The sequence below is a fragment of the Rhinoraja longicauda genome, chromosome 22, assembly GCF_053455715.1.
Source record: "Rhinoraja longicauda isolate Sanriku21f chromosome 22, sRhiLon1.1, whole genome shotgun sequence".
Taxonomy (NCBI): domain Eukaryota; kingdom Metazoa; phylum Chordata; class Chondrichthyes; order Rajiformes; family Arhynchobatidae; genus Rhinoraja; species Rhinoraja longicauda.
The window spans coordinates 15204532-15232200 of NC_135974.1; the positions used below are offsets into that span (position 1 = coordinate 15204532).

At 47.6% G+C, this 27669-nt stretch overlaps 1 protein-coding gene across 1 annotated transcript; it reads right to left on the reverse strand.

Moving 5' to 3' along the window:
- Positions 1-298: 298 nt before the first annotated feature.
- Positions 299-27668, reverse strand: LOC144604588 (glutathione synthetase-like). Its single transcript, XM_078419209.1, is given in 14 exon segments — positions 299-321; positions 790-951; positions 1709-1789; positions 2664-2859; positions 4237-4277; positions 4280-4299; positions 10650-10727; positions 12171-12251; positions 13421-13537; positions 14822-14961; positions 15729-15816; positions 17923-18056; positions 19736-19870; positions 27618-27668. Coding segments are annotated over 14 exon segments (1347 nt in total).
- Position 27669: the final 1 nt, after the last annotated feature.

Consider the following 27669-nt stretch of genomic DNA (forward strand, 5'->3'; position numbering starts at 1 on the left):
ACCTATCCATTTTCTCCAGAGATGCTGCCTGACCCACTGAGTGACCCGCCCTTTGTGTCTATCTAAGATTTTGACTACTTTATTAAATAATTCGTCAAGTGCCATCACTCCTACTCCCCTCGCTCTGGACCAGAGAGGTGGGAGAGATCTGGTTGAATTTCTGCAGCAGTAATGCAGCATCCTGCATGCATTTTGAGCCACGTGGATCAGATGAGATAAGGCGTGTCGAGAACAACCATTCCAGAAATTATCCCTCCATCTGCAAACTCTATGCGAAGCAGGTGCCCGGCGCACATGTTCATGGACAGTCGATTACAATTCCTACAAGAGTGAAACGCAAGAGTCAACATTAACAAGCACCACTGCTCACCAATCCACACCATGAAAATCCACACTATTACATCCACTGTATTTCCACCAACCCCCTCCTCCAGTTACCCAGTCAGGTCATTGAAACATTAACGGGATTAAGTGCGGGCAGATGAGATTAGTTTTTCTTAAAATATTGTTGGGCACAGACATAGTGGGCTGAAGGGCCTGTCCCCGCGCTGTTCAGTTCTACATTCTATGTTCTTTCCCCACTTACCGAGCCTACTGAGCTCAGCATTATTTTTAAAGACACACACAAAATGAGTAACTCAGTGGGTCAGGTAGCATCTCTGGATAGGTGACATTTTGGGTCGCAACCCTTCCTCAGTCTTGTATGTCTATCTTTGTTATAAACCAGCGTCTGCAGTTCCTTTGAGATTACATCTGCTTTATTTTTGGTTATTTTCTTTGCTTGCTTACCATTTTCTGACAGCCAAAAGAAATCGTTGTTGCGATTCCAAGGCAAATAATTTTTCACCACCTGCGGTTTGAAGCGGTCCATCAGGATATAGGCCGATCTCTGTGAATCACCTTTAATACTCCCAAGAACATGCACGAGTTCTTCACTGAAAATGTTGTTTCCTAACAGCAACACAAATAGTACGAGTTACACACACAAGTCAGAAAAAGTGTCTTGACCTGAAACATTACCCAGTCCTTCTCTCTAGAGATGCTGCCTGTCCCGCTGAGTTACTCCAGCATTTTGTGTCTATCTCCAAAGTTTTATCCGTTCATTTGATATCCATATTTTCTTTGACTGAACTGATCACTTGGGGCAATGGCTGCCCTCTACATCTACACCAGTCACGATCCAGTGCAACTCTATCAAATCTCCTATCAACCTCCTTTGCTCTCCAGTGAACAATGCCAACGTCTCCAGTCTGACATTTTCCCTGATCTCTGGAACCATTCCAATCAATCCTCAGTCAATCCAATCAACATCTTCAGCATCTCCCCCAAGACCCATCCAGAGAGGTGGTGACCAAATTACAATGCTCCAGCGTATCATAATGGTCACAATGCTTACCATGTGGCCTAACCTGTACCTGATACAAGTTCAGGCTGGTAACTGGCAAGATCTGCTGTATTTTAGTCAGAAACACAACAAGTTGTTGCCTACTGCTTCTATTCCCTCACTCCTGCTCCATCATTCAACAGGGCAGCACAGTGGCACAGTGGTAGAGTCGCTGTTTCTCAGCATTGTAGTTCATAGACAATGTCCACTGTCTTCAATGAGGTAGTGGCGAACCGAACAGTACCCTAGCTTAAGGACTCTAGTTCATGTGAAATTTAGAGGAAATCTCATTCTTCAATTTACAAAGAGAAGGCGCCATCTCACCTCCTCCCTCTCGTTGTGGCTTCAGCACATAGGCTTCCGGGTCCTGCAGTGCTTTAGCTATTATTTCATCACCCTCGGGACTGTCACAGAGAGAGTTTTAGTTTAAGTTATTAACAAACTTCTGATACACACGGTTACGACAAAAAGATCAGTAAATATTAGTTCCACTTGCTAACATGACTCCCATCTCAATATTCACAGGTGTCCCAAAAACTTCCCCTCCTCTGCTCCAGGAGAAGTTCAAGAGAACACTCTCTTGAACTTGTACAGGTGTACAGTAGAGAGCATGTTGACCGGTGGCATCACGGCCCAGTTTGGCAACTCGAGCGCCCAGGAAAAAAGAAGATTGCAAAAAGTGGCGAACACTGCCCAATAAATCACGGGATCTGTCCTCCCCGCCATCTCCAAGAGTCTCTGCCTCAAAAAGGTAGCCAACATCATCGGAGACCCACACCACCCTGGCCACACTATCATTTCACTCCTGCCATCAGGAAGGTGGTACAGGAGCCTGAAAACTAAAAAACGTCCAGGTTCAGGAGCAGCTTCTTCCCTACATTCATCAAGCTATTAAACACTACAACCTCCAAATAAGCTCTGGGTGACATAGACTTGGGGGCATTGTTTTTGACTTTGCACTATTGTTGTTTGTTTATTTAATGTACTTCTATGTATTAAAAAATAAATAAATACACACCCATATATATACACACACATATACATTCGCACCCATACACATATATTCATTGAACGTTTTATGTTGTTTTACAGAGTACCATTTGTTGTGCTACTGAAAGTAAGAATTTCATCGTTGCGTTTTTTAGGACATATGACCATAAAATACTCATGATTCTTGACCATTGGTAAACGTTCCCGCCACAATTTTATTGTTCAGTGTTTTTTGTGGGATGCATTTCCACCTTCTGGTGCCTTACCGATACAGGCATTATCTAGACTACCTTGTCAAGACTGTAGAGGCCCTCAAAAGTGTCCTGGATTCGTTCAACAGCAGCCGGGTCCTCTGACAGGTAGTTCTCAAGGACTCCTTCACACACCAATTCCTGTTGAATCTTCTTGGTGCCCACGAGGTGGGTGGCGATATTCGGGCATTTAATTGCCATGGAACGCTCAATCATCAGTCGTGCAAGCCAGCACTACAATAAAGATTAAACAGATACATTATACCATGTTAAATAGATGTCAATTATTATATATCAGTTCTAAACTTACTGTTCACTCCCTCTTGCCACTGTTCATAATTTACAATTCCCATTATCCTTAATCTTAAGGTCATAAGTGATAAGAGCAGAATTAGGCTATTCGGCCCATCTAGTCTACTCTGCCATTCAATCATGGCTGATATATCTCTCCCTTCTAACTCCATTCTCCTGCCTACTCCCCTTATCCTCTGACACCCTGACTAATCACGAATCACTTAAAATGATTACACAAAGTTTCTGAAATGGGCGGCACAGAGGCATAGCTGGTTGAGTGGCAGCGGGTAGAGCTGCTGCCTCACAGCGCCAGAGACCCGGGTTCGTTCCTGACCTCTCGTGCTGTGTAAGTGGAACTTGCACGTTCTCCCCGTGACCGGGTGGGTTTGCTCCGGGTGCTCCAGTTTGGTGTGGCTTTGTCAGATAATTGGCCCTCTGTAAGTTGCACTGAATGCATAAGGAGTGGGACAATATAACGCCAGTGTGAACTGGTGATCAGTGGTGGGAGTGGACTCAGTGGGCTGAAGGGCCTCTTTGCATACTATCTCTTTAAACTATTTGCATTTCAATGTTGCCACCATCCACTGGAATAACATAGGTACAGATACCAGTTACTATGGGGCCCTATGAGCCAATTTTCATACGGTCACAATTCTGAGTATGTTACTCAGTGACACAAACACAAAAAGGCACCGATTTGAAGAGCGAATGACTCATGTCTGTCATTCCCCCCCCCCCCCCCCCCCCAAAGAATTCCCTCAATTAAAATCAATGAAGGAGCCCCCTTTGACCAGCCTGGTTAGGAAAGAGCTACACAGGTTGAGCCCACCTGCCAGCCCTGGGTCTGCAACCCTGCAGGACAGGGCTACACAATGTGCAAAGTGGTTAAATGTGCCGAGAGTTCCTCATTCAACATCCGGTAACAATTTCAGTGAAGCTGTCACATTGGCGGCTGTGTGGACACCACACTCTTGCCCAAGCTCGTACAAAATGCAGCCAACGCTTGACCCCATGGACAAGCCGTTGCAAGAATACCACTCAAGAATGTGTAGGAAGGAACTGCTGTTAGAACTTCTAACTGAAGATAGACACAAAAAGCAGGAGGAACTCAGTGGGACACGCAGCAACTCTGGAGAGAAGGAATGGGCGACGTTTCTTCACCAGTCTGAAGAAGGGTCTCGACCCGAAACGTCACCCATTCCTTCTCTCCAGAGATGCAACAAATTGAAAATGAGTTTAAAAGGGCAGCAATGATTACAGCCCTAGCTATAAATGAATATGCATTAAAATGGGTCGTTTAAAAATAAACACACCAACCTCTTCACTCAGGTAATCATCTGGACTGTATCCAGTACGACAACTGCAACTTCATATCCATCTCTAAACATCAACACAACATAGACTGACGTTACAAAACTTTCCAAAACTAAATTAAAAATCAATGAAAAACAATAGAATTAATCGAAGGTATTTATTCACAAAATGCTGGAGTAACTCAGCAGGTCAGGTAGCATCTCGGGAGAGAAGGAATGGGTGGGTAACGTTTCAGGTCGAGACCCTTCTTCAGACTGATGTCAGGGGGGCGGGACAAAGGAAGGATCAATTAATCGGGTCAATTAATCGAATCGCTGAAATATGAGAAGTTTCTCTTTCCACTGATGCTGTTTGACCTGCTGAGTTTTTCCTGACATTTTCGGATTATAGAGTTAGTCAGGCAACTGTCAGAACACTATCATCGACAAGTACTGGAAAGTTCTCAGCGTCTGGGGTATGCCTGGCAAGACCGACCTTTATTTGCCCGCTGCCCATTGTCCTCGAGAGTGTAGTGGGAGAATGTGGCTACCCGCTGCAGGGCTGCTGGTGAGCTGCTCCCACTGGGCTATGGGGTAGACTTTTAGACCCAGTGACCATGAAGGAACGGCGATGCATTTCCATCTCAAGCATAGACTGGACCCTGGAGGTTTAGTTTAGTTTAGTTTATTGTCACATGTACGGAGGTACAGTGAAAAGCTTTTGTTGCGTGCTAACCAGTCAATGGAAAGACGATATGCGATTGCAATCGAGTCATCCAAAAGTTTACAGATACACGATAAAGGGAGCATAGTTAAAGTAAGAAATGCTGCTGTTGCAGTAGAGGTGTAAATGGGTGGTGCGATTGTAATGCGTGATTGCAGATGCATTTCTGTGACCAGCACGCACAGAGTCGCCTGGCTTGGGTGCCATCGGGGTGGTGGTATTCCTGTGCATTTGCTGGCCTTGTTGTTTGCTTGGGAGGTGCTGTTAGAGTAGCCTCGACAAGTAAAGTAACAGCAACGCATTTTGTGCAAGGTGCAGACACACGTGTTGTCTTATAAAATATGAAAATGAACATAATCCAAATGTGGAATGTGTACCTTTACATAGAAAGAAGGCCAATTTATTAAACCATGTTTACTTGCATCTGTATGTTAGTCATTAGTTCGAGATGCAGTGGTGTGAGAGTCATATCATATCATATCATATATATACAGCCGGAAACAGGCCTTTTCGGCCCTCCAAGTCCGTGCCGCCCAGCGATCCCCGCACATTAACACTATCCTACACCCACTAGGGACAATTTTTACATTTACCCAGCCAATTAACCTACATACCTGTACGTCTTTGGAGTGTGGGAGGAAACCGAAGATCTCGGAGAAAACCCACGCAGGTCACGGGGAGAACGTACAAACTCCTTACAGTGCAGCACCCGTAGTCAGGATCGAACCTGAGTCTCCGGCGCTGCATTCGCTGTAAAGCAGCAACTCTACCGCTGCGCTACCGCTATCAGCTAGACTTATCTAAGAAATAATTCAAAGAACACAAGACTCAGTTGACAAAACCTTTTACTTTAACACCAAGGTGGGAGAAGACACAGAGACCTGAGTGCACTGTTGTTCACTCAAGCACCTGCTTCTGTCCTCTCAAAGAATACCCCGAGTACAGGCAATATTTATACAGCTCAAAGCAGCACAAAGCAGCAGCACAGTCATTTTCCACAGTTACATGACATCATCTAGTCTTAACAATAACATAGTACAGATCGCATAGTATAGTTCTTTTAATTGTTACGGAGTCAAACAGGAGTACAGGGGAGTAAAGGGGAGTTGCATAGCAAAGATGATTAGAAGGCGATAAGGAGGCACCATAGCATCTAGTTCAGAACATTGGAATGTCCAGTCCTCAACAGCAAACCCAGAAAAACAACTTCTAAACCTTGGGAAGCAGCTTCTTATCTGCATGTGCCCAGGACTGTGAAGGATTACTTCCCACGACAACTTTTCAGCTTAAAGAGCAAATTCAGCTCAAAATGTATGCCACAGTTAACACAAAATGGTTTCCAGTTAGCACAAAATGGTTTCTACAGAATTAACTCTTACAGTGGAGCATATAACTGTTTTGCAGTTGTCTGATTAATTTAGCTGGTGTCATTTGATAGAACAAATGAAACAGAATCTAAAACAACTTTAGGGCAGCACAGTGGTGCAGCGGTAGACAAAATGGCAGCGCGTGCAGATGCAGCGGCCCCACACTCTCCCGACTTTTCGAGTGTTTTTAATGTTTTTTCAAGTTCGTCATGTTTGTCACTTCAACAACTCTGGACAGTCAGCAGTAGACAGTATAGTCGTGAGTTCTTGCTGGACAAGAAAACAACATCATCAACACTGGACGCTACGCTTGCAGAGGAACTTAGCGGCCTCAGAATACTCTGCCTGACCTCGACCTCGGCCTCGAGTGCTGCCCCCCGGCTGGAAAGGAGACGCCGCAGGCGGTGTGAGAGGAAGCAGAAGAGGGGTAAGCGCGGAGGCATCCGGGCTAGGCTAGCGGCTAGCCCACACAGACCGGCTATTCCGAGCATGCTAATGGCTAATGTACGCTCACTGGATAATAAAATGGACACTATAAGACTTCTCCGGTCGACCCAGCGTGAGGTGAGGGAATGCTGTGTTTACGTTTTTACGGAAACATGGCTTAATGACAACATCCCGGACTCCGCTGTTCAGCTCGACCGGCTAACATGCTACCGATCGGACAGAGCTACGGTTAGCGGGGGGAAGACTCGCGGCGGCGGTGTGATTGTTTACATCAGTGATGCTTGGTGTCGGGACGCTGTGTTGGTCTACAAACACTGTTCACCGCTGGCGGAGTTTATGGTTGTGAAGTGCCGACCTTTCTACCTCCCGAGGGAGCTAACAGCTATCCTGTTAGTCGCTGTTTACATCCCTCCCAGTTCCAACAACAAGGACAGAGAGGAGGCACTCTGCGAACTGTACCGGGCCATCTCTGAGCAGCAGACAGCACACCCAGATGGCTTTCTCATCATAGCTGGGGACTTCAACCATGCTAACCTAAAAACTGTCATGCCCAAAGTATACCAGCATGTTGATTTCCCAACACGAGAAAACAACACCTTGGACCTTGTCTACACGACCATCAAAGGAGCATACAAGGCTTCCCCCCTCCCCCACATCGGCCTCTCTGATCACCTCACCGTTCTGCTGAAACCGGCATACAGACCCCGGGTGAAAGTCACCAAACCGGTTTCAAAAGAGGTACGTGTGTGGTCAGAGGACAGCACAGCTGCACTCCAAAACTGCTTTGAGACTACAGACTGGGACATGTTCAAGCAGGCAGCAACATACAACAACACAACCAACATTCAGGAATACACAGAGACAGTTACAGGCTACATCACCAAATGCATTGACGATGTGACCCACACCAGAGCCATCACCATCCGGGCTAACCAGAAGCCATGGCTGACAGGGGAGGTCCATGGGTTGCTGAGGGTCCGCAACTGCCTTCAGAGAGGGCAATCCAGCCGGTCTCAGAGCAGCCAGGGCCAACCTTTCCAGTGGCATCAGGAAAGCCAAACAACACTACACCCGGCGCATCACAGCCCACTTCAGTGACAGCAGAGACACACAGAGCCTGTGGAAGGGTATTAGGACTATCACGGACTACAAACCCTTACCACAGACCTGTGACAGTGACACCTCTCTCTTGAACGACCTCAACGGCTTCTTCGCACGCTTTGAAGCACAGAGCAACACACCTGCGCAGAAAACAACTCCCCCCCCCAACGACCAGGCTAGTTGTCTGTCTCCAGGCAGTGTGAGGAGCACACTGTTAAGGATTAACACCCGGAAAGCTTCTGGACCTGACAACATTCCTGGTCGTGTGCTAAAAGACTGCGCAGCTGAGCTCACAGATGTCCTCACAGACATCTTCAACATCTCCCTGAGCCAGGCTGTTGTTCCCTTGTGCTTCAAAGAAACCACCATCATACCCGTGCCCAAGAAGTCTTCTCCATCCTGCTTCAACGACTACCGCCCTGTAGCGCTGACTTCAACCATCATGAAGTGCTTCGAGAGGCTGGTCATGAAGCAGATCAGATCCAACCTCCCCCCCTCCCTGGACCCGTTTCAGTTTGCATATCGAGCTAAGCGGTCCACTGAGGATGCCATCTCCTCTGCTCTACACCCAGCCCTCACCCACTTGGACACTAAAAACTCATATGTTAGGATGCTGTTCATAGACTTTAGCTCAGCATTCAACACCATCATCCCCCAGCAGCTGGTTTGTAAACTAACAAATCTGGGCCTCAGCCCCCTTCTCTGCAACTGGCTGCTGGACTTCCTCACTGCCAGACCCCAGTCTGTACGGGTCGGCAGCAACACATCGGACACCATCACGCTGAGTACGGGTGCCCCACAAGGATGTGTGCTAAGCCCCCTGCTCTTCACCTTGCTGATCCACGACTGCACACCCACCTTCAGCTCCAACCACTTCGTCAAGTTTGCGGATGACACAACAGTGGTGGGTCTCATCAGCAACAACGACGAGACCCACTACAGGAAGGAGGTGGACCAGCTGGCCGCGTGGTGCACAGACAACAATCTCTTCCTGAATGTGGAGAAAACAAAGGAGATTGTTGTCGACTTCAGGAGAACGCACACCCAACACCCCCACCCACTGACCATCAATGGTGCTGCTGTGGAGCAGGTGAGCAGCACCAAATTCCTGGGGGTGAACATCACCGAGGATCTCTCCTGGAGCAACAACATCACGTCCATCGCCAAGAAAGCCCAGCAGCGCCTCTACTTCCTCCGCAAACTGAAGAGAGCGGGAGCCCCCACACCCATCATGTACACTTTTTACCGAGGCGCCATCGAGAGCATCCTCAGCAGCTGCATCACTGTGTGGTTCGGCAGCTGCACAGCCTCCAGCCGCAAGACCCTGCAGCGCATAGTGAACACTGCTGAGAGGATCACTGGCGCCTCACTCCCAACACTCCTGGTCCTTTACACCACCCGTCTCACCCGCAAAGCATTGAGCATTGTGGGTGACCCCTCCCACCCCTCCAACAGCCTCTTCACCCTCCTGCCTTCAGGGAGAAGGTTTCGCAGCCTGAGGTCAAGCACCACCCGACTAAAGAACAGTTTTTTCCACCAGGCTGTCAGGATGCTGAACTCTCTCCCCTCCCTTCCTCCTCTCTCCCCTGCCCCTATTGGACCTGGACTTTAACACCCCACACACACGCACATCCAGCACCAGACACTTAAAAAAATTTTTTTTAACGCATTTGAAGTGACTATATTTTATATTTTATGTTGATTGTTGTTTGCTGTGCCTTTTTAATTTTAACTTAGTTTTATGCACTTTGTTCCTCGGGATTGTGGGAAACGGTATTTCGATTTTCTGTCTGTGTAAACTGGCTGAGGATTGACAATAAAATTGACTTTGACTTGACTTTTGAGTTGCTGCCTTACAGCGCCAGAGACCTGGGTTTGATCCTGACTATGGGTGCTGTTTGTTCAGAGTTTGTTCATTATCCCTGTGACCGCATGGGTTTTCTCCAGGTGCTCCGGTTTCCTCCCACATTCCAAAGACATACAGGTTTGTAGGTTAATTGGCTCCTGTAAATTGTAAATTGTCCCTTGTGTAGAGGATAGTGCTAATGTATAGGGATTGCTGGTTGGCAGGGACTCGTGGGCCGAAGGGCCTGTTTCCACTCTGTGACTCTAGTCCTCTCAAACAAAGCTGGGATATGAGCAGTGACCGAAGGATTGGGAAGTGAGAATCTATGCTATTAGCTAATATAAAATGGATGCTTATTTTCAGTAGAAAGCAGTAAGATGGATGCTTGTGGTAGAAATGTTATCATTGGGAATGGAATGTGTTTGTCCCTTTAGGAGTAATAGGGAGTAGACAGAGAAGCATAGGGATCCTTTGTTCTTAAATGACTCCCTTCGTCTGATAGTGTGAGCCTGTGTCCTAAACAGTAGTATTAGAATTGTAATTTTATCTGTTACCACCCCTTTTTCCTTTCTGTATAAAAAAGTAAACAATCGTGGAAAAGTTGTTCTTCCCCTCTCCTGAGTTGAAATCTTTTCAGACACTAGTATTGTGTCTGGAGATCCACACGGGAAGAACCCCACTGTGGAATAAATCTGATGTGCTCATCCAGTATTACGTGTGTTCTTATTCAGACTGAAGGTAAAGAACTCGGATTATCAGAAGGTGCAATGTATGTACACAGGACCACTGAGTCATTGAAAGTCGTGAAGTCATCCTGGATTGATTGGGGAACTTCTCAATCCTCTCCACTCTAGCAAGAAATGACTCAGTCATCATCCACAACATTTAAAACTGACGTCAACCAACTTCTTATAGTTATTCAGGCAACTCGTGTCAACTAGGCAGAAACTCACACCAGAAGTCTTTTGCTGTCGTCCAAGGTCGCTCTCTCGTATATTTCAAGCATGTGCCTCCTTATCACACAAAGATTCCTGTCATAGAAAGTAATGAAAGTATTAATAGCCCGACAGTGCATATAAATGACACTCCCAAAGCACCGACTAAATTAAAAAAACAGAAAGACACAAGGTGATAGGGCTGACTTTGCACTTTATGCTTTTCCCCATACTTTTCTTAAGCACAAATTCTATCTTTTTGTTTGTCATGCCATTAGTGTACTGACAGTGACTAGGACTCCCTCAGCACAATAATGCATTCAAAATGCAAGGATGAGTACAGGACATTAGTAACATGGTATACACCATTACCGAACAACAGTACAGGAACCAAAATGCTGGAGTAAACCAGTGGGTCAGGCATCATGTCCAGAGAATATGGATAGTTGACAATGCATGCAGGACCCTTCAGATTGATTGTGCGGTATGAATCAGCCTGAAGAAGGGCCCCGACCCAAAACATCACCCATCAATGTTCTCCAGAGATACTGCCAGTTACTTCAGCACTTTGTGTCCAGTGTGGGACTCGTGTAGATGGGCCGTCTTGGTGGGCATGGGGAAGTTGGACTGAAGGGCCCGTTTCCGTGCTGTATATATGACTCTAAAACTATATTTAATTATGAATTTAACATCTCCTTCTGCTACGATAGGATTTGAATCCATTTCTCCAGCTTTGCTTTAAATGTTCCACCACTAATTGTGCAACCATTGGTTCCAAAAGATTACGTACACAAATTGAGCAAAAAAGAAAATCAGCATTAACATGCTGTGCCTTCATGTTATATAAACAATAGACAATAGGTGCAGGAGGAGGCCATTCGGCCCTTCGAGCCAGCACCGCCATTCAATGTGATCATGGCTGATCAATCTCAATCAGTACCCCATTCCTGCCTTCTCCCCATACCCCCTGACTCCGCTATCCTTAACTCTATCTAGCTCTCACTTGAATGCATTCAGAGAATTGGCCTCCACTGCCTTCTGAGGCAGAGAATTCCACAGATTTACAACTCTGACTGATGTTGGACCATCAAACGTGGTTCACAAGGTTTGGCTTGTTTAAAACTCGTCTGTGCTGAGATTTTTTGCTTTGTTTATAGATACAGCACAGAAAAAGGCCCTTCGGCCCACCGAGTCCGTGCCGCCCCTGTTACAATGGCACACACCACACACTACAGACAATTTACAATTTTCACCAAAGCCAATTAACCTCCAAACGTGCACGTGTTTGGAGTGTGGGAGGAAGCCGCAGCACCCGGGGAAAATTGACGCGGTCACGGGCAAACTGTACAAAAACTCCGAACCTGGATCTCTGGCGCTGTGAGGCAGCAACTGTACTGCTGCGCCACTGTGCCGTCCCTTGCGCCACCGTGCCGAGATTCAGATCAACAAGGCAAGGAACACCAACGCAACCAATAAGTAAACATAACAATGAGCCACAAACGGAAAATACACAGATAACTTCACCCTGTGGACACATACCTTTCCCAAAGCTTCATTTCCAAACAGCGTTGGTCAAATATATTCCTCGGGACTCTCTCAACCAGGAAGAGAACCACTGCCCTGAATGCAAAGAACAAAATACTGCTGGTCAGTATTATACAACTTGTACCAGCCAATCCTGTCAATGGGTTTTCCTCATTCATGTGATAATTAATGTTATTTGGTGTGGCATATTCTCATATAATCTTCCCTCTTCTCCCCTCTGCCATCAGGCACGAGGTACAGAGGTTTGAAAACGCTCACCTCCAGATTCGGGGACAGTTTCTTCCCAGTTGTTATCAGGCAAATGAACCATCCTCTCACCAACTAGAGAGCGGTCCTGACCTCCTATCTACCACATTGGAGACATTGGAACTATCTTTAATAGGACTTTACAAGACTTTATCTTTCACTAAACATTATACCCTTTATCCTGTATACGTAGTGTGGATGGCTTGATTGTAATCATGTATAGTGCTTTCACTGGCTGGATAGCATGCAACAAAAAGCTTTTCACTGTACCTCGGTACACGTGACAATTAAATAACTAAGCATTAACAATGACAAGGGGAGAGAAGGCAGTGACAAAGTGGTGACATGCTCTCCCTCATTTGATGGGGCATCGAGTACAAGAGTTGGGTTGCAGCTATACAACTCATTGGCAAGACCACATCTACAATGTTGTGTGCAGTTCTGGTCGCCATACTCTAGGACAGATGTCATTAAGCAAGAGAGAGTGCAGAAGAGATTCAAAAGGACATTGCTGGAACTGAAGGGCTTAAATTCTGACAAGAAATTGGTTGGAGTGATACTGTTTTCCTGGAGTGAAGGAGATATGACAATAACTAAATTAAACAACTAGTGATAATAAAATGTGCAGGAAGGAACTACAGATGCTGGTTTACATCAAAGATGGACACAAAATGCTGGAATAGGTGATATTTCGGGTCGAGACCCGTCTTCAGACTGAAGAAGGGTCTCGACCCAAAACGTCACCCATTCCTTCTATCCAGAGATGCTGCCTGTCCCGCTGAGTTACTCCAGCATTTTGTGTCTATCTTTCAGGATTATAAAAATCAGACTTCAGGTTTGTTTACCATACCCAGTTCTGATGAAAGGCCCTTCATCTGGAATACCCACTTGGTTTCCCTTTGCACTGATCTACTTGACCTGTTGAGTATTTTAGCTTAGATTTCTCAGTATCAACAGTCCTTTTGATTTCCATTCACCGTTGAATAGTACTCACTCACTCATGTGACCCATACAATTGGCAAGCTTCAGTGATGCCTTTGCAAATCCCTTCCACTGCTTTGTTATTCAGGATCTTTGCGGCTTCGTCAGGTTTTCCCCAGCAGTTCAATACATGCCTACGTGAAATATAGGAGGATAAATTAACTTGCATAAAATCACAAGTGGAATGGATAGGGTGAATTCATGCAGACATTTACTTGGGTAGTGGAATCCAGAACCGGAGGGCATAGGTTTAAGGTGACAGGGCAACGATTTAATAGGACCTGAGGCACAACATTTTCATTCCCAGAGGGTGGTGGGTACATGGAACGAGTTGCCAGAGGTTGTAGTTGAGGCAGGTACAATAACAACATTTAAAAGTCACTTGGACAGGTAATTAGGAAATATTAGGGGGATATGGGTCAAATGCAGGCAAATGGGACCGGCTTTGATGGGCCATCTTGGTCGATGTGGATGAGTTGGGCCAAATGGCCCCTTTCCGTGCTGTAGTTTGGTCGATGACTCTAAGTACACTGTTCAATTCTTTCAAAATAGTAAACCATCCATAAAATTAACACACACAAGTCCATTAAATAGAGGCAAAATCTGATAGTCTACCTGCACAAATCTTTCAAAGATTGCAATGCCATACAACACTGAAACAGTCCCCTGAGATCACCAAGCCCACACTGACCTATTTCCTTCAGTCCTACACTAATTCCCATCAAGTCCCACTACTACTCACCTATTAGGGCCAGTTTAGAATTAACCTGCCATCGGCAGAGCATTGGGACGGAGGAGGAAACCAACGGAAACCGATTCGATCACCGGGAGAACGTGCAAACTCCACACAGACATCACTGGAGATCAGGACTGATCCCAGGCCGCTGGAGCAGCAAGTCAGCGGCTCCACTGACTGCGTCACTGTGCCACCAAACAAGAAACAGACCAGGCAACAACTTTCAGTCTGACCACTGCTTGGTTGGTTTGGGATCTTGTTGAAGCCAAATCATGACCTCCGCACAGCGCCCATCAGCGGGATGATCGAGCTATTTTGTTTTTATTTTAGACATACAGCATAACAGGCCCTTCTGCCCACCGAGTCCACGGCAACCAGCAATCACCCCGTACACTGGCACTATCCACGAGGGACAATTTACAATTTTTACAGGCGCCAAATTAACCTAAAAACCTGTACGTCTTTGGAGTGTGGGAGGAAACTGGAGAAAGCACATGCAGTCAGGGAGAACGTCACTGGAGCTGCAAGGGAGCAACTCCACCACTGTGCCACTGTGCCGCCCCCGAATTGCATGCCCCATATGGACGGATGCGACATGGGAGGAGGAGACCAAGACCCTGTACACAAAAGGGAAGACCAACATGAACTAAATGGACAGAACGCCCCTCACGCCGAATCTTACTGATGTACTTCAGGCATCCTGGAAGCCAGCCCTGCCAAGCCGGCAGCGATGGTGTTAATCTCCATCTGTTTCAGAGTGGCAACCTCACAGTGTCTTTTGTCAAACATGTAGTCTGATCGGTTCACACCCAGAGTTATGGGCTGAACAAGGGGAATAAAATAAAAATGATTGGACCCAAGTTTATGCAAAAGCACGAGCGTTACCACATGGAACATTTCCCGGCGTGCAGGTTTGAAGAAAGTGCCCGCGTTTTTGAAAATCAGCTGAAGTTGCACTTGCATGCATAGCAGAAGTCACCAATTTGAAGCATTAACTCGGGACGCAAAAGACCGCAGGAGCTGGAATCCGAAACAAAATAACTAACCTCCAGAGGAACTCAAATCATCTGTGCAGTGAGGGGGGGGGGGGGGGGGGTTGGGGGGTGGGGGGGGGGGGGGGGGGTGGGGGGGGGGGGGGTGGGGGGGGCAGGGGGGGGGAGGATTTGTCGACTTTTCTGGTGGAGACCCAGCATTGGGAATGATTATCCTGCTACTGATGGAAAGAGATGAGAGAAAGGGGTGGGGCAAGAACTCTTCCCCTCACATCTTTCTTCCACCAACCTCCCTCCCAGGCCTGAAAAAGGGTTCTGACACAACTGTTACCTGTCCATTCCCCTCCACAGATGCTGCCTGATCTGCTGATTTCTTCCAGCAGATTTTAATTTTTTTTTCTCTCTCAGGATTCCATCATCTGCAGACTTGTGCCTCTTAACATTGCTGAAGGCTTTCCCCGCAGATCAACAGCACTTCATCGCACTCTTACTGATTGTGTTTTTTGCACCAAAAGTTCTAATTTTTGACAGATATAAAATAATTGGATGTTTTTTGAGAAGGTCCTCTGCTATTCAGCACAAAATGTAATCCATTACCTGGACAATTCCTTCTTCAAGCACCTGATTGTAGATGCTGAACAGGCGAGCTGTAAATTCATCTGCTTTTACAGTGCTGGAAAAGGCAGCACCGAAAACATATTTGATAAGACTGCAGCAATTAAACAACCACAACAAAGTTCAATTACATTTAATGTAATACTTTAGACATAGTTCATGCCTTGACCCACAGGCCCAATTCCATACACATTTCACCAATATTTTTACGACCTTGCTAATAGGAAGCTCAAGACAGCATGTGTTTGATAAGTAAATATAGACACAGAGTGCTGGAGGAACTCAGCGGGTCAGGCAGCACCTCTGGAGAAAAGGGATAGGTGACGTTTCGGGATGAGACCTCCTCCAGTCTGAAGGGGGGTGGGGGGGCGGGGAAGAGAGAAGAGGTCCAAACCTGTGGCATCTGTCTATTCTCTCTTCAAATACTGCCTGCCCTGCCTAGTTCATGTAGCACTGTGCTTTGCATCTGCAGTTCATTGCGTCTCCAAGCTTCTTTCGTCTCCTTCCCAGTTCTGACAAACATTTCCCAATGTCATATATTAACCATTTCTCTTCCCACAGATGCAGCCTGAATTGCTGAGAATTTCCCCATGTTCTGTTTTTGTTTAGCATCTGCCATCAGCACATGCATAACAACGACCTTGAATCTCAATACAGCCACCCCTCATTCTCCTCGAGTTCAATGAGCCCAAGCCTTGGTATTTCCAGGAAGCTATTGTCACATCCCTTCCTGTTCTTTCCCTGCCCACCCCACCATTCCCTTCCACCCTCCACTCCTCCCTCTGCTTCTACATTTCACTCCCCACCTTCCTTCCTTCTCAGTTTCCATCATTTGCACCGAGTTGTCTCGTCTCTCCTGAGCCATAGTTACTATCCCCATCCCCCTCCCACCCTCTCCCAGTTGTCCATTCTGCCGATCAACTCTCCTCACCTGGCTCCAACTATCACTAGTCCTTGCCCTATGCCTTCCCCTCCCCTCTTTCTACCAGCTATCTCTCCTCTATTCCATCAGTCTGAAGAAGGGTCCCAACCCAAAATGTAATCTTTCCATTTTCCCCCACAGGTGCTGCCGACCCACCAAATTCCTCCAGCACTTGGTTTGTTCTAGATTCCTGCATCTGCCGTCTCTTGTCTCCCACTACCCGTTACCACGTTAAAATAGTTACGTTCACTTATATGGCACGACTGTAGTAGAAAACACACCACAGCTCTTTGCTGTTGCGTCCCAAAAAATGACACTGAACCACATAATCTCCAGCATTTTCAGGATGTGGTTCAGAAATGCCCACCCTGTCAAGATAGGAATTGTTGTTAAACAATTTTAACCTCATTGGGTTTAAACCTATGACCGCTTAAAAAGGCTCCAGGGGACAAGAGAAATGAAGCAAGTGAATGTGGAAGAGAGGAATAGAGAACACAGGGTAAACCTGCAACTAACGCAAAACCACAGACAGTCCAGACAGCCGATGCACAAAGTACTTTGTACAACTGCACAGGCAACTCCTGCACAACAGCCACTTAGGTGACAGAAATGTTCTCGAAAAGATTTCACACGTCACTGGCCAGAAATTCCACATCTATATACTAAAACTCGTTTGTTTGTTTATTTGTGATCGAACTACAGCCAAAACGGTACACGATAGCTTGACAATTTTAGGCCCACCTTACTCACCGTCATCGCTTTAATGGTAAAGCAAGTAGTTTTATTCAAATCGGTTATATTTTTTAAGTTATTCACATTTTAAAGTTTAAATCTATCTCCTAGGGAGGGAGGGGGAGGGAGGTGGGGGGGGGGGGGGAGGGAGGGGGGAGGAAGGTGGATAAGGGGGGTTGAAGGGGATGGAGAGGGGGAAGGGGAAGTGGGGAGAGGATGGGGAGGGGGAGGGGGGAAAGGAGAGGGTGTTGCACCAATGCAGGAGAGGTTTGGGCCCAACGGGTCCACTTGGTCTAGTGTGAAATAACATTTGCTCTCTCAGAATGAATGTGGAAAAACCACCACAAAATTTATTTTTTATTCAACTTGCGTCTCTTGACGCATGCACTGATGATGTGGTTTCACGTTACAGAATATGGCGATAAGGACAGATTTCTGTGAATGCAACCCCCTTCGTAACATTGGAGGGCCCCCTTTCTTTTTTGTGTATCATATCATTGGAGTCTCACCTTGCCAGCGCTTTTTTTTAGAAATTCTGAATCCATGCTGATTTTATCAACTAGCACGTTGAAGTTGTGCTGGACCTCAAATGCCTGGGTGAAGAGTCTTGTTGGTACCGGCGATGGGAACAGGGTGAAGGGAGCATAGTTGATCGTCTAGAAGGGAAGAGGTGAAAGATCCATTACACTAGGTATGTGAGACACTAAAATGATCAGCAATACAATATAATCTAGTACAGAACCCAACGAAAGGACATTTACAAATACTGGAAATCAAAATTTGGAAGTGATGGTAACAGTTTTTCAAGTTCGTGTTTCGAGATCAGGAGACAATACATTGGTGGTGGACCTAGCTCCTAAATACTTAAACAAGTTGCATTTTAATTGTGCCTTAAATATAGTATAAGAATTTAAAAAAAGGAGGGACTTTATGCTAAAGCACATAAGAAAATAGTGGGAGCTGGCCACTCAGCCCCTCAAGTATGTCTGGGGCCTCTTCTAGAATCAGAAATGAATAGCATCGAAATGAGCACTTACCCCTTATCCAGACTGACCACAATACCCGGCCACTCCAATCCCAATGATCCATATACATAGACTCTTTTTCCATTCCCAGTACGATAAAAAAGTATAAATAGGTAATAGGTTGTAGAATCTCAGAGACACAAGAGACTGCAGATGCTAGAATCTTGAGTAAAAAATAACCTGCTGGAGGAACCCAGTGGTTCGGGCAGCATCCGCGGAGGGGGATGGACGGACAACATTTCAGGTCAGGACACTTCTCCAGACTTATGATACGGAGGGTGGTTGGGTGAAAGCTGACCAATGGGAATTCTATCTTTGTTCTATCTGAGGGGAGGGGGAGGGGAGGGGGGGGGGGTGGGGTGGGGTGGGGGGGTGTGGGAGGGGGGAGGGAGATCAGGACCCTGGGAGAGATAGGTGAGGGCCATTTTCACAGCAATGAGGGGAAACCAACTTTACTGAAGAAAGAAGACTCGCAGATGTCCCAGAGTGGAAAGCCTCATCTTGGGAGCAGGTGCAGAAAAGACAGGGGAACTGAGAGCAAGGGACAGTCCCCTTGAAAGACCAGGTGTAGTCGAGGTAGCTGTGGGACTCTGTGGCTTTGTGGAAGATAAGGGATGGAGGGGAGGATAAGGGATGGAGGGGAGGATGCATTTCAAACTGCGAAGAATATTGGATAATACAGTTCACCCTCTCCATGGCACACTAGTCAACCTGCGGAGTACCTTCAGCAATACACTGGTCCCACCAAGATGCAGGACAGAACGCCACAGGAGATCCTTCTTCCCTGTGGCTATCAAACTGTACAACCCCTCCCCCTTCTGTCATGGGGTGGACTGATTCCCCGCCCCCACCCAAATCTTTGCACATCCCCAATCCTTTCCACTCAACACTTTAATTTCATGTTTCATGTATCTTGTGTTTTATGACTGTTGGCAGATCAATTTCCCTCCTGGGATAAATAAAGTTTATCGTATTGTATTGTATATCATATCGGAGGAGGAAAGGAGGAAAGAAGATAAGACTTGATTGCCTTCCATCACAGTGGGGAATGTGGAGGAGTCGCTGTGGTGGATGTTTATGTCAAATTTTTATGTGTCTTGTTGCTTTTTTGGTGTGACTGTATGGCAAACCAAATTCCTCGTATGTTACAAAACATGAATAAATTACGACTTCGATTATGATTATGATGATCGTATCGTAGAAGCTAACAGGAGCAATTTAGGGAGAATACATGTCGGATTGATTTGCAAATTTGACCACGAGTATAAACGTACTGCCCAAATTAAAAGGCCACTCCCACCAGAACCGACCTCACTGCTGTCTGGATCCTCCTTTGTCCTCGGAAGGACTCCCTGAAGGAGGGCAGCATCTTTGGCTGCAGCTGTCAGGCACTGGATGAGACTACTGTTCTGCAGGACTTCATCTGTTATGAAGGGGATCACAAGCTCCTGTAACAACAGAGAAATCTTAGAACAGATACACACTGGGACATCCAAATTATTGCTCCTTCCATCTCACCACCAGCACCTCTGCTGAATTTATCCAGGAACATGATTTTGCATAACTCTGACCAAGTGACTTTTTATTTGGACGGGACTCTGTGTTGCAGACAAAAATGGGGAGGGACAATGTAATCCTCCAGCAGGAACATTCCTTACTTGTTCAGTTTAGTGTAGTTCAGTTTAAAGATAACAGCATGGAAACAGGCCCTTTGACCCACCGAGTCAATACCGACCAACAATCACCTGGACATCACTTCTATCCTGTACACGAGGGACAATTTACAGAGGTCAATTAACCTACAAACTTGCACGTCTCTGGAATTTGGGAGGAAACTGGAGCACCAGGAGGAAACCCACATGGTTACAGGGAGAACTTGCAAACTTCGTACAGACAGCACTTGCAGTCAGGATCGAACCCAGGTCTCCGGCGATGTAAGGCAGCAACTCTACCGCTGCACCACTGTGCCGCCCTAATTTAATTTAGAAAAACAACATGGAAACAGGTCCTTCGGCCCATGAACCATTGATCACGCTAGTTCTGTGTTAACTCACTTGACCAGAAACATCCAGGACCTGTGTTAATGGCTCAGCGGAGATCATTTAACTGAATGTTCACCGTCCCCATGGGCAATCATGGCACACACTTCAGAGTGCTTACCTTTGGAAGATTTGTTACACTGGAATCAAATTTGGTGCTGGCGCTCAACTGAGCAGCTGAACAACCCAAGGTCAAGAATTGGGAGATTGACATCAGCAAGAACAGCACCTCATATTTCACTTGGGCAGCTTACAACTCAACAGTATATATATACAGTTGCTCCTCAATGAAAGGAAGCATGCAGGTACAGCAGGCAGTGAAGAAAGCCAATGGAATGTTGGCCTTCATAACAAGAGGAGTTGCGTATAGGAGCAAAGAGGTCCTTCTACAGTTGTACCGGGCCCTGGTGAGACCGCACCTGGAGTACTGTGTGCAGTTTTGGTCTCCAAATTTGAGGAAGGATATTCTTGCTATGGAGGGCGTGCAGCGTAGGTTCACTAGGTTAATTCCCGGAATGGCGGGACTGTCGTATGTTGAAAGGCTGGAGCGATTGGGCTTGTATACACTGGAATTTAGAAGGATGAGGGGGGATCTTATTGAAACATATAAGATAATTAGGGTATTGGACACATTAGAGGCAGGAAACATGTTCCCAATGTTGGGGGAGTCCAGAACAAGGGGCCACAGTTTAAGAATAAGGGGTAGGCCATTTAGAACAGAGATGAGGAAGAACTTTTTCAGTCAGAGAGTGGTGAAGGTGTGGAATTCTCTGCCTCAGAAGGCAGTGGAGGCCAGTTCGTTGGATGCTTTCAAGAGAGAGCTGGATAGAGCTCTTAAGGGTAGCGGAGTGAGGGGGTATGGGGAGAAGGCAGGAACGGGGTACTGATTGAGAGTGATCAGCCATGATCGCATTGAATGGCGGTGCTGGCTCGAAGGGCTGAATGGCCAACTCCTGCACCTATTGTCTATTGTCTATTGTCTATTGTCAACTTACGTTCTGATAAACCCTCGCAAACCGAAAATATCGCAAGTCGAAAATGCATTTAAATACACCCGATGACGTGACCGGAGGCGAGCTGCTGCTCACTGCCATTGGCCAGTGTTTGCACCATTGTAAAGTCAAAATATCGTAAGTCGAAGCATTGTAAGTTGAGGAGCAGCTGTATTGAATTCATAATGTTATTGTTCTATAACACCATCTATAATTTCTCATTTTAAACCAGCATCTGCAGTTCCTTCCTTCAGAAAGGAGTTGGTTGTTGACTCTTGGACAGGGATTTGGATCGGAAGGGTTTAGAAAGATACGAGTCAAACATGAGGAATTGTGAATAGCTTAGTTGGGTGCCTTGATCGGTGTGGACAAATTGGACCAAAGGGCAGGTTCTGGTGCTCATGATTCCATGACACGGTTGTGTTCATCCGCGGTTTGATCACAATCTAGTCCTTGTCAACGGAGCTGCCATAGAGATGGTTGATGGCTTCAAATACCTAGAAATCTATATCACCAGCAACCTAACCTGGTCACATCTGGGTGATGCGGTGATCAAGAAACAACCAGATCAGCGTCTGAGAAGGTTCAACGTGCCTACAGGGTTTCTTCCATAGGTGCGCAATTAAAAAGTATTTTGACGAGATGTATCTCAGCCTGGTCTGGTAAATGCTCGGTCTTGACCACCTGAATCTGCAGAGAGTGGTGAACACAACCCAGTCCATCACAGGCTCGTCACTTCCTTCCATCCAGTCTATCTTCAATCAGTCTATCCTGGTTAACTCACCCCTTCCCACTCAAACCACCCCCTCCCCAGATACTTTCCCCGACAACCACAGGAGATGCAACACCTGTCCCTACACCTCCTCCCTCAACTCTGTCCAGGGACCCCGACAGTGCTTTCAGGTTAGGCAGAGGATCACGTGCACCTCCTCCAACCTTATCGACTGTATCCGTTGTTCAAGATGTGGACTCTTATTCATCGGCGAGACCAAACGTAGACTGCGTGACCGTTTCGCTGAACACCTTCGCTCAGTCCGTCTGGACCAACCTGATCTCCTGGTTGCTAAACACTGTAATTCTCCTTCCAATTCGCACACAGACCTTTCTGCCCTCGGTCTCCTCCATTGTCCGGAGGCAAAATGCAAACTGGAGGAACAGCATCTCATATTTTGTTTGGGCCGCTTACAGCCCAGTGGTATGAATATTGATTTCTCTAACTTCAAGTAACCTTGACATTCCCTCTCTCTCCACCCCCCCCCCCCCCCCCCCCGGGAACAAAGCACTATCTGCCACAGACTGGCGCGTAAAGCAATATACACAGCGCTACAGACTTGGCACTTAAAGGTAATACACACAGCGCTGCTAGGTTGGCGCACAAAGGTTTAAACAGAGCGCTGTCAGTTTAACACATGGGAATTTAAACAAAGAGCTGTCGGCTGCAGCGCAATGGGTTCTAAATACAGCGCTATCGGCCACAGCGCTACGGGTCAGACTGTTCGGGGAAATTATAGACAATAGACAATAGGTGCAGGAGTAGGCCATTTGGCCCTTCGAGCCAGCACCGCCATTCAATGTGATCATGGTTGATCATTCTCAATCAGTACCCCGTTCCTGCCTTCTCCCCATACCCCCTGACTCCGCTATCCTTAAGAGCTCTATCCAGCTCTCTCTTGAATGCATTCAGAGAATTGGCCTCCACTGCCTTCTGAGGCAGAGAATTCCACAGATTCACAACTCTCTGACTGAAAAGGTTTTTCCTCATCTCTGTTGTAAATGGCCTACCCCTTATTCTTAAACTGTGGCCCCTGGTTCTGGACTCCCCCAACATTGGGAACATGTTTCCTGCCTCTAACGTGTCCAACCCCTTAATAATCTTATACGTTTCGATAAGATCTCCTCTCATCTTTCTAAATTCCAGTGTATACAAACCTAGTCGCTCCAGTCTTTCAACATACGACAGTCCCGCCATTCCGGGAATTAACCTAGTAAACCTACGCTGCACGCCCTCAATAGCAAGAATATCCTTCCTCAAATTTGGAGACCAAAATTCTCATGTAACATTCCACCCCTCGAACAGTCTGGTTACCATCACATCTGGCCCGCTGGCGTTACCTCATCACATCTGGCCCGCAGGTGTTACCTCGTCACATCTGGCCCGCAGGCGTTACCTCATCACATCTGGCCCGCAGGCGTGACCTCGTCACATCTGGCCCACAGGCGTTACCTCATCACATCTGGCCCGCAGGCGTTACCTCATCACATCTGGCCCACAGGCTGCAGTAAAGTACATGCGGTCGTGATGCCAATCCGCACATACAACGTCGTAATATTATGGCCAACAAGACTGTCCCGACAGGCAGCAAGGTTGGTGATGTTCTCTTTTACCCCACTCAGGGTGAAACCAGTCACCGAGTCTGTATGACCAGGCATGGTAGAATTTAACTTGTTTTGTCGGAGGTCCCAAACCTTAATGCCGTCAGCAATACCACCAGTGATAATCCGATCGCTTGTGTCATTAAACGTTGCTGCCAGTACTTGGTACGTGTTTTGAATCGTGTGGATTGCAGCCTTCTTCCGAATGTCCCATAGCTTCACTGTTTCTTCCAACTGTGGTCCCCGTCAGGCAAGATAACACGAGTTCACAAAGGATGTGTGACCTTTAAGCCTCTTGATTGTTTCACCAGTTTCACTGTCCCACACTGCTGAAGTTTTGTCTGTTGATGCCAAGGTGACGAGCGGCTGCAGATTGTTGCGGGGGTGCTTGGCCTGCACCAGCCCCACCGTGCTTGGCCTGCACCAGCACCACCATGCTTGGCCTGCACCAGCACCACCATGCTTGGCCTGCACCAGCCCCACCGTGCTTGGTATACACCAGTGCCACCGTGCTTGGCCTGCACCAGCCCCACCGTGCTTGGCCTGCACCAGCACAACCGTGCTTGGCCTGCACCAGTGCCACCGTGCTTGGCCTGCACCAGTGCCACCGTGCTTGGTATACACCAGTGCCACCATGCTTGGTATACACCAGTGCCACCATGCTTGGCCTGCACCAGCCCCACCGTGCTTGGCCTGCACCAGCACCACCGTGCTTGGTATACACCAGTGCCACCATGCTTGGCCTGCACCAACCCCACCGTGCTTGGCCTGCACCAGCACCACCGTGCTTGGTATACACCAGTGCCACCGTGCTTGGCCTGCACCAGTGCCACCGTGCTTGGCCTGCACCAGTGCCACCGTGCTTGGCCTGCACCAGTGCCACCGTGCTTGGTATACACCAGTGCCACCATGCTTGGCCTGCACCAGCCCCACCGTGCTTGGCCTGCACCAGCACCACCGTGCTTGGCCTGCACCAGCGCCATCTCGTTTGCTATTTATTTTTACCAAACATTTTCTATTCATCAGATCCTGCCGACTACGCCAATTGTTGCAAGGGAACGGACTAGTTCAAGGATCTGACTAGTAGAACAGAAAAAGGCTCACTCGTATTTTTAGTTACAAATCAGTTTTATTGGCAAGAGAGAACAAAAACAATACTTGTCTCGGTATGCGCGCCGTCCAGTTTTGCAGCAGCACACCTCTCTCTCTCTCTCTCTCTCTCTCTCTCTGCCTCCGGCCGCAGCGCTTGTACATGAACACATCAGATTTATTGGCAAGAGAACAAAAACAATACTTGTCTTGGTATGCGCGAGGTCCATTTTAAAACAGCACACCCCTCTCTCTCTCTTTGCCTCAAATCATGGCCCTGATTTCTTTTTTTTTTTAATCAAAAAATACTTTATTCAAATAATAAATATCATTCACAAAACATATTTTTTTAAACAAGCCCATCCGACATTTCCGGAGGTTACATTCGATACAGGCATTCATTTAGACATTTACATTTACATTTACCCAGTATCCCTTATTTGGAGGGGCGTCTCTCTCCACCACACCCTGCCCCCCCATGTCCAGCAGCGGAAGGACCCTAGACTGTGCTCCTCCCCCACAGGGCCTTAGCGTTGGCTGCACCAAGCTTCAGTGCGTCCCTCAGCACGTACTCCTGCAGTCTGCAGCGGGCCAGTCGGCAACATTCCTTGACGGACATCTCGCTCTGCTGGGAGGCCAACAAAGCTCGGGCAGACCAAAGAGCGTCTTTCACCGAGTTGATGACCTTCCAGCAGCACTCGGTGTCAGTCTCGGAATGCGTCCCTGGGAACAGTCCGTAGATCAGAGTCCTCTGTGACGGAGCTGCTCGGAATGAATCGTGACAGGGGCCCCTGCAGACCTCTCCAGACTCTCTTGGCAAATCCACACTCTGTGAAAAGGTGGGCCACAGTCTCCTCTCCGTAGCAGCCGTCCCGGAGGCATAGTGCGCTGGTAGTGAGGTTCCGGCGGTGCAGGAAGGATCTGACTGAGAGGGCTCCCCTCACCGCCAGCCAAGCCAGGTCTTGGTGCCCTGATCAGGACTCAGCTCGTCGATGAACCCCTCTCGTACATGAACTAACTTCTGGCTTACTGGTGCCAGCCTTTACACAAGTTGTTGAAGTAACCGCCAGTAGGTCCTGGCCAATAGCGCTGCTCCCAAGTTCAAACTACAACCAATGGTAACGGACTGCATCTATGGTTGCCAACTTCCTCACTCCCAAATACGAGACAAGGTGGCGCGCCCCACGTAACCTCACCCAGCCAGCGGCCACGTGCTCCTGCTCCACCAATGGCGGCCACCCGGGCCGGGGGCCGGGTTCCTCAGTCTGAAGAAGGGTCTCGACCCGAAACGTCACCCAACCTCCATGAGGCTGGCGGCGAGGACTTCGCCATGGACAACGAGGGCGACGAAAGTATCCACAAACTGAAGGAAGGCGCTCGATCCAGGCTGCGAGAAGACTACGACTCCATGGAGCAAGACGGCGACGAGCCAGGCCCTCAACGCTCGGTGGACGGGTGGATCCTGTTTGTGACCGGGGCCCACGAGGAAGCCACTGAGGAGGAAAGACATCCACGACAAGTTTGCCGAGTACGGTGAGATCAAGAACCTGCACCTCAACGTGGACCGGCACACCGGCTACCTCACGGGCTACGCTCTGGGGAGTATGAGACCTAGGCGACACGGAGGCGCGGGCGACCATGGAGGGTTTGAACGGGTTGGAGCTGGTCGGGCAGCCCATCAGCGTGGACTGGGGCTTCATCAGGGGGCCCCCTCGGAACAAGAGGCGGAGTGGCCGCAGGAGAAGCCGGACCTGAAGCATCACTGAGCCGGGACGGAGTGCGGAGCGACCGGTGGGATGTGGCGGCCCACACAGCGCCGGGGATCAAGACTCACCCCCAGATCGCCGTGCCCAAACTGAGCCTTGCGTTACAGGGGCCGTTTAATCTCAGTCGGGACTGTCGTGGGGCTGGGGAGAGGGTGGGGAGAGAAGGGTAAGATTGGCTTGTGCAAAACAACACTCACAAATAAAGTATTTTAGTTAAAAAAATTCAGTCTGGAGAAGGGTCCTGACCCGAAACATCGCCCATTCCTTCTCTCCCGAGCTGCTGCCCGTCCCGCTGAGTTACTCCAGCATTTCATGTCTACCTTTGATTTTAACCAGCATCTGTAGTTTTTTTTCCTACAGTGTCGGGGCCCACAGCGCAGATACGGGACAAGGGCACAATACGGGACAAGGGCAATCCCATTCGGGATAAACCAATTTAACCCAAAATATGGGATGTCCCGGCTAATACGGGACAGTTGGCAACCCTAACTGCATCCGAGCGAGCCCCCCCCCCCGGGAACAAAGCGCTATCAGTCGCGGACTGGCGCGTAAAGCAATACACACAGTGCTACAGACTTGGCGCGTAAAGGTAATAAGAGATTAACCCACTTGCTACACAAACAGCATTTTACAGTCAAAGCTCCCTTTCGGGTTTTTTTAAACACAGATCAGAAATGTTTAAACCATTTCAATAGTTATTTATTTTAAGCTACCATTTCGATCTACCTCATTGATGACCTTCCAACTATCTTTAATCAAACTTTATCCTACACTAAATGTTACAGCCTGTTACTCTACATTGGTTGACGGCTTGATTCGCTGGCTGGAAAGCACACAACAAAAAGCTTTTCACTGTACCTCGGTACATGTGACAATAATTAACTAAAGTAAATCAGCATAAGCTGCAATAGACATTGGACAACAAATATACACCTCGCTTTTCATCCTTTTGGGCACCGTTAGGCTGGGCAACCTGTCGTTCATC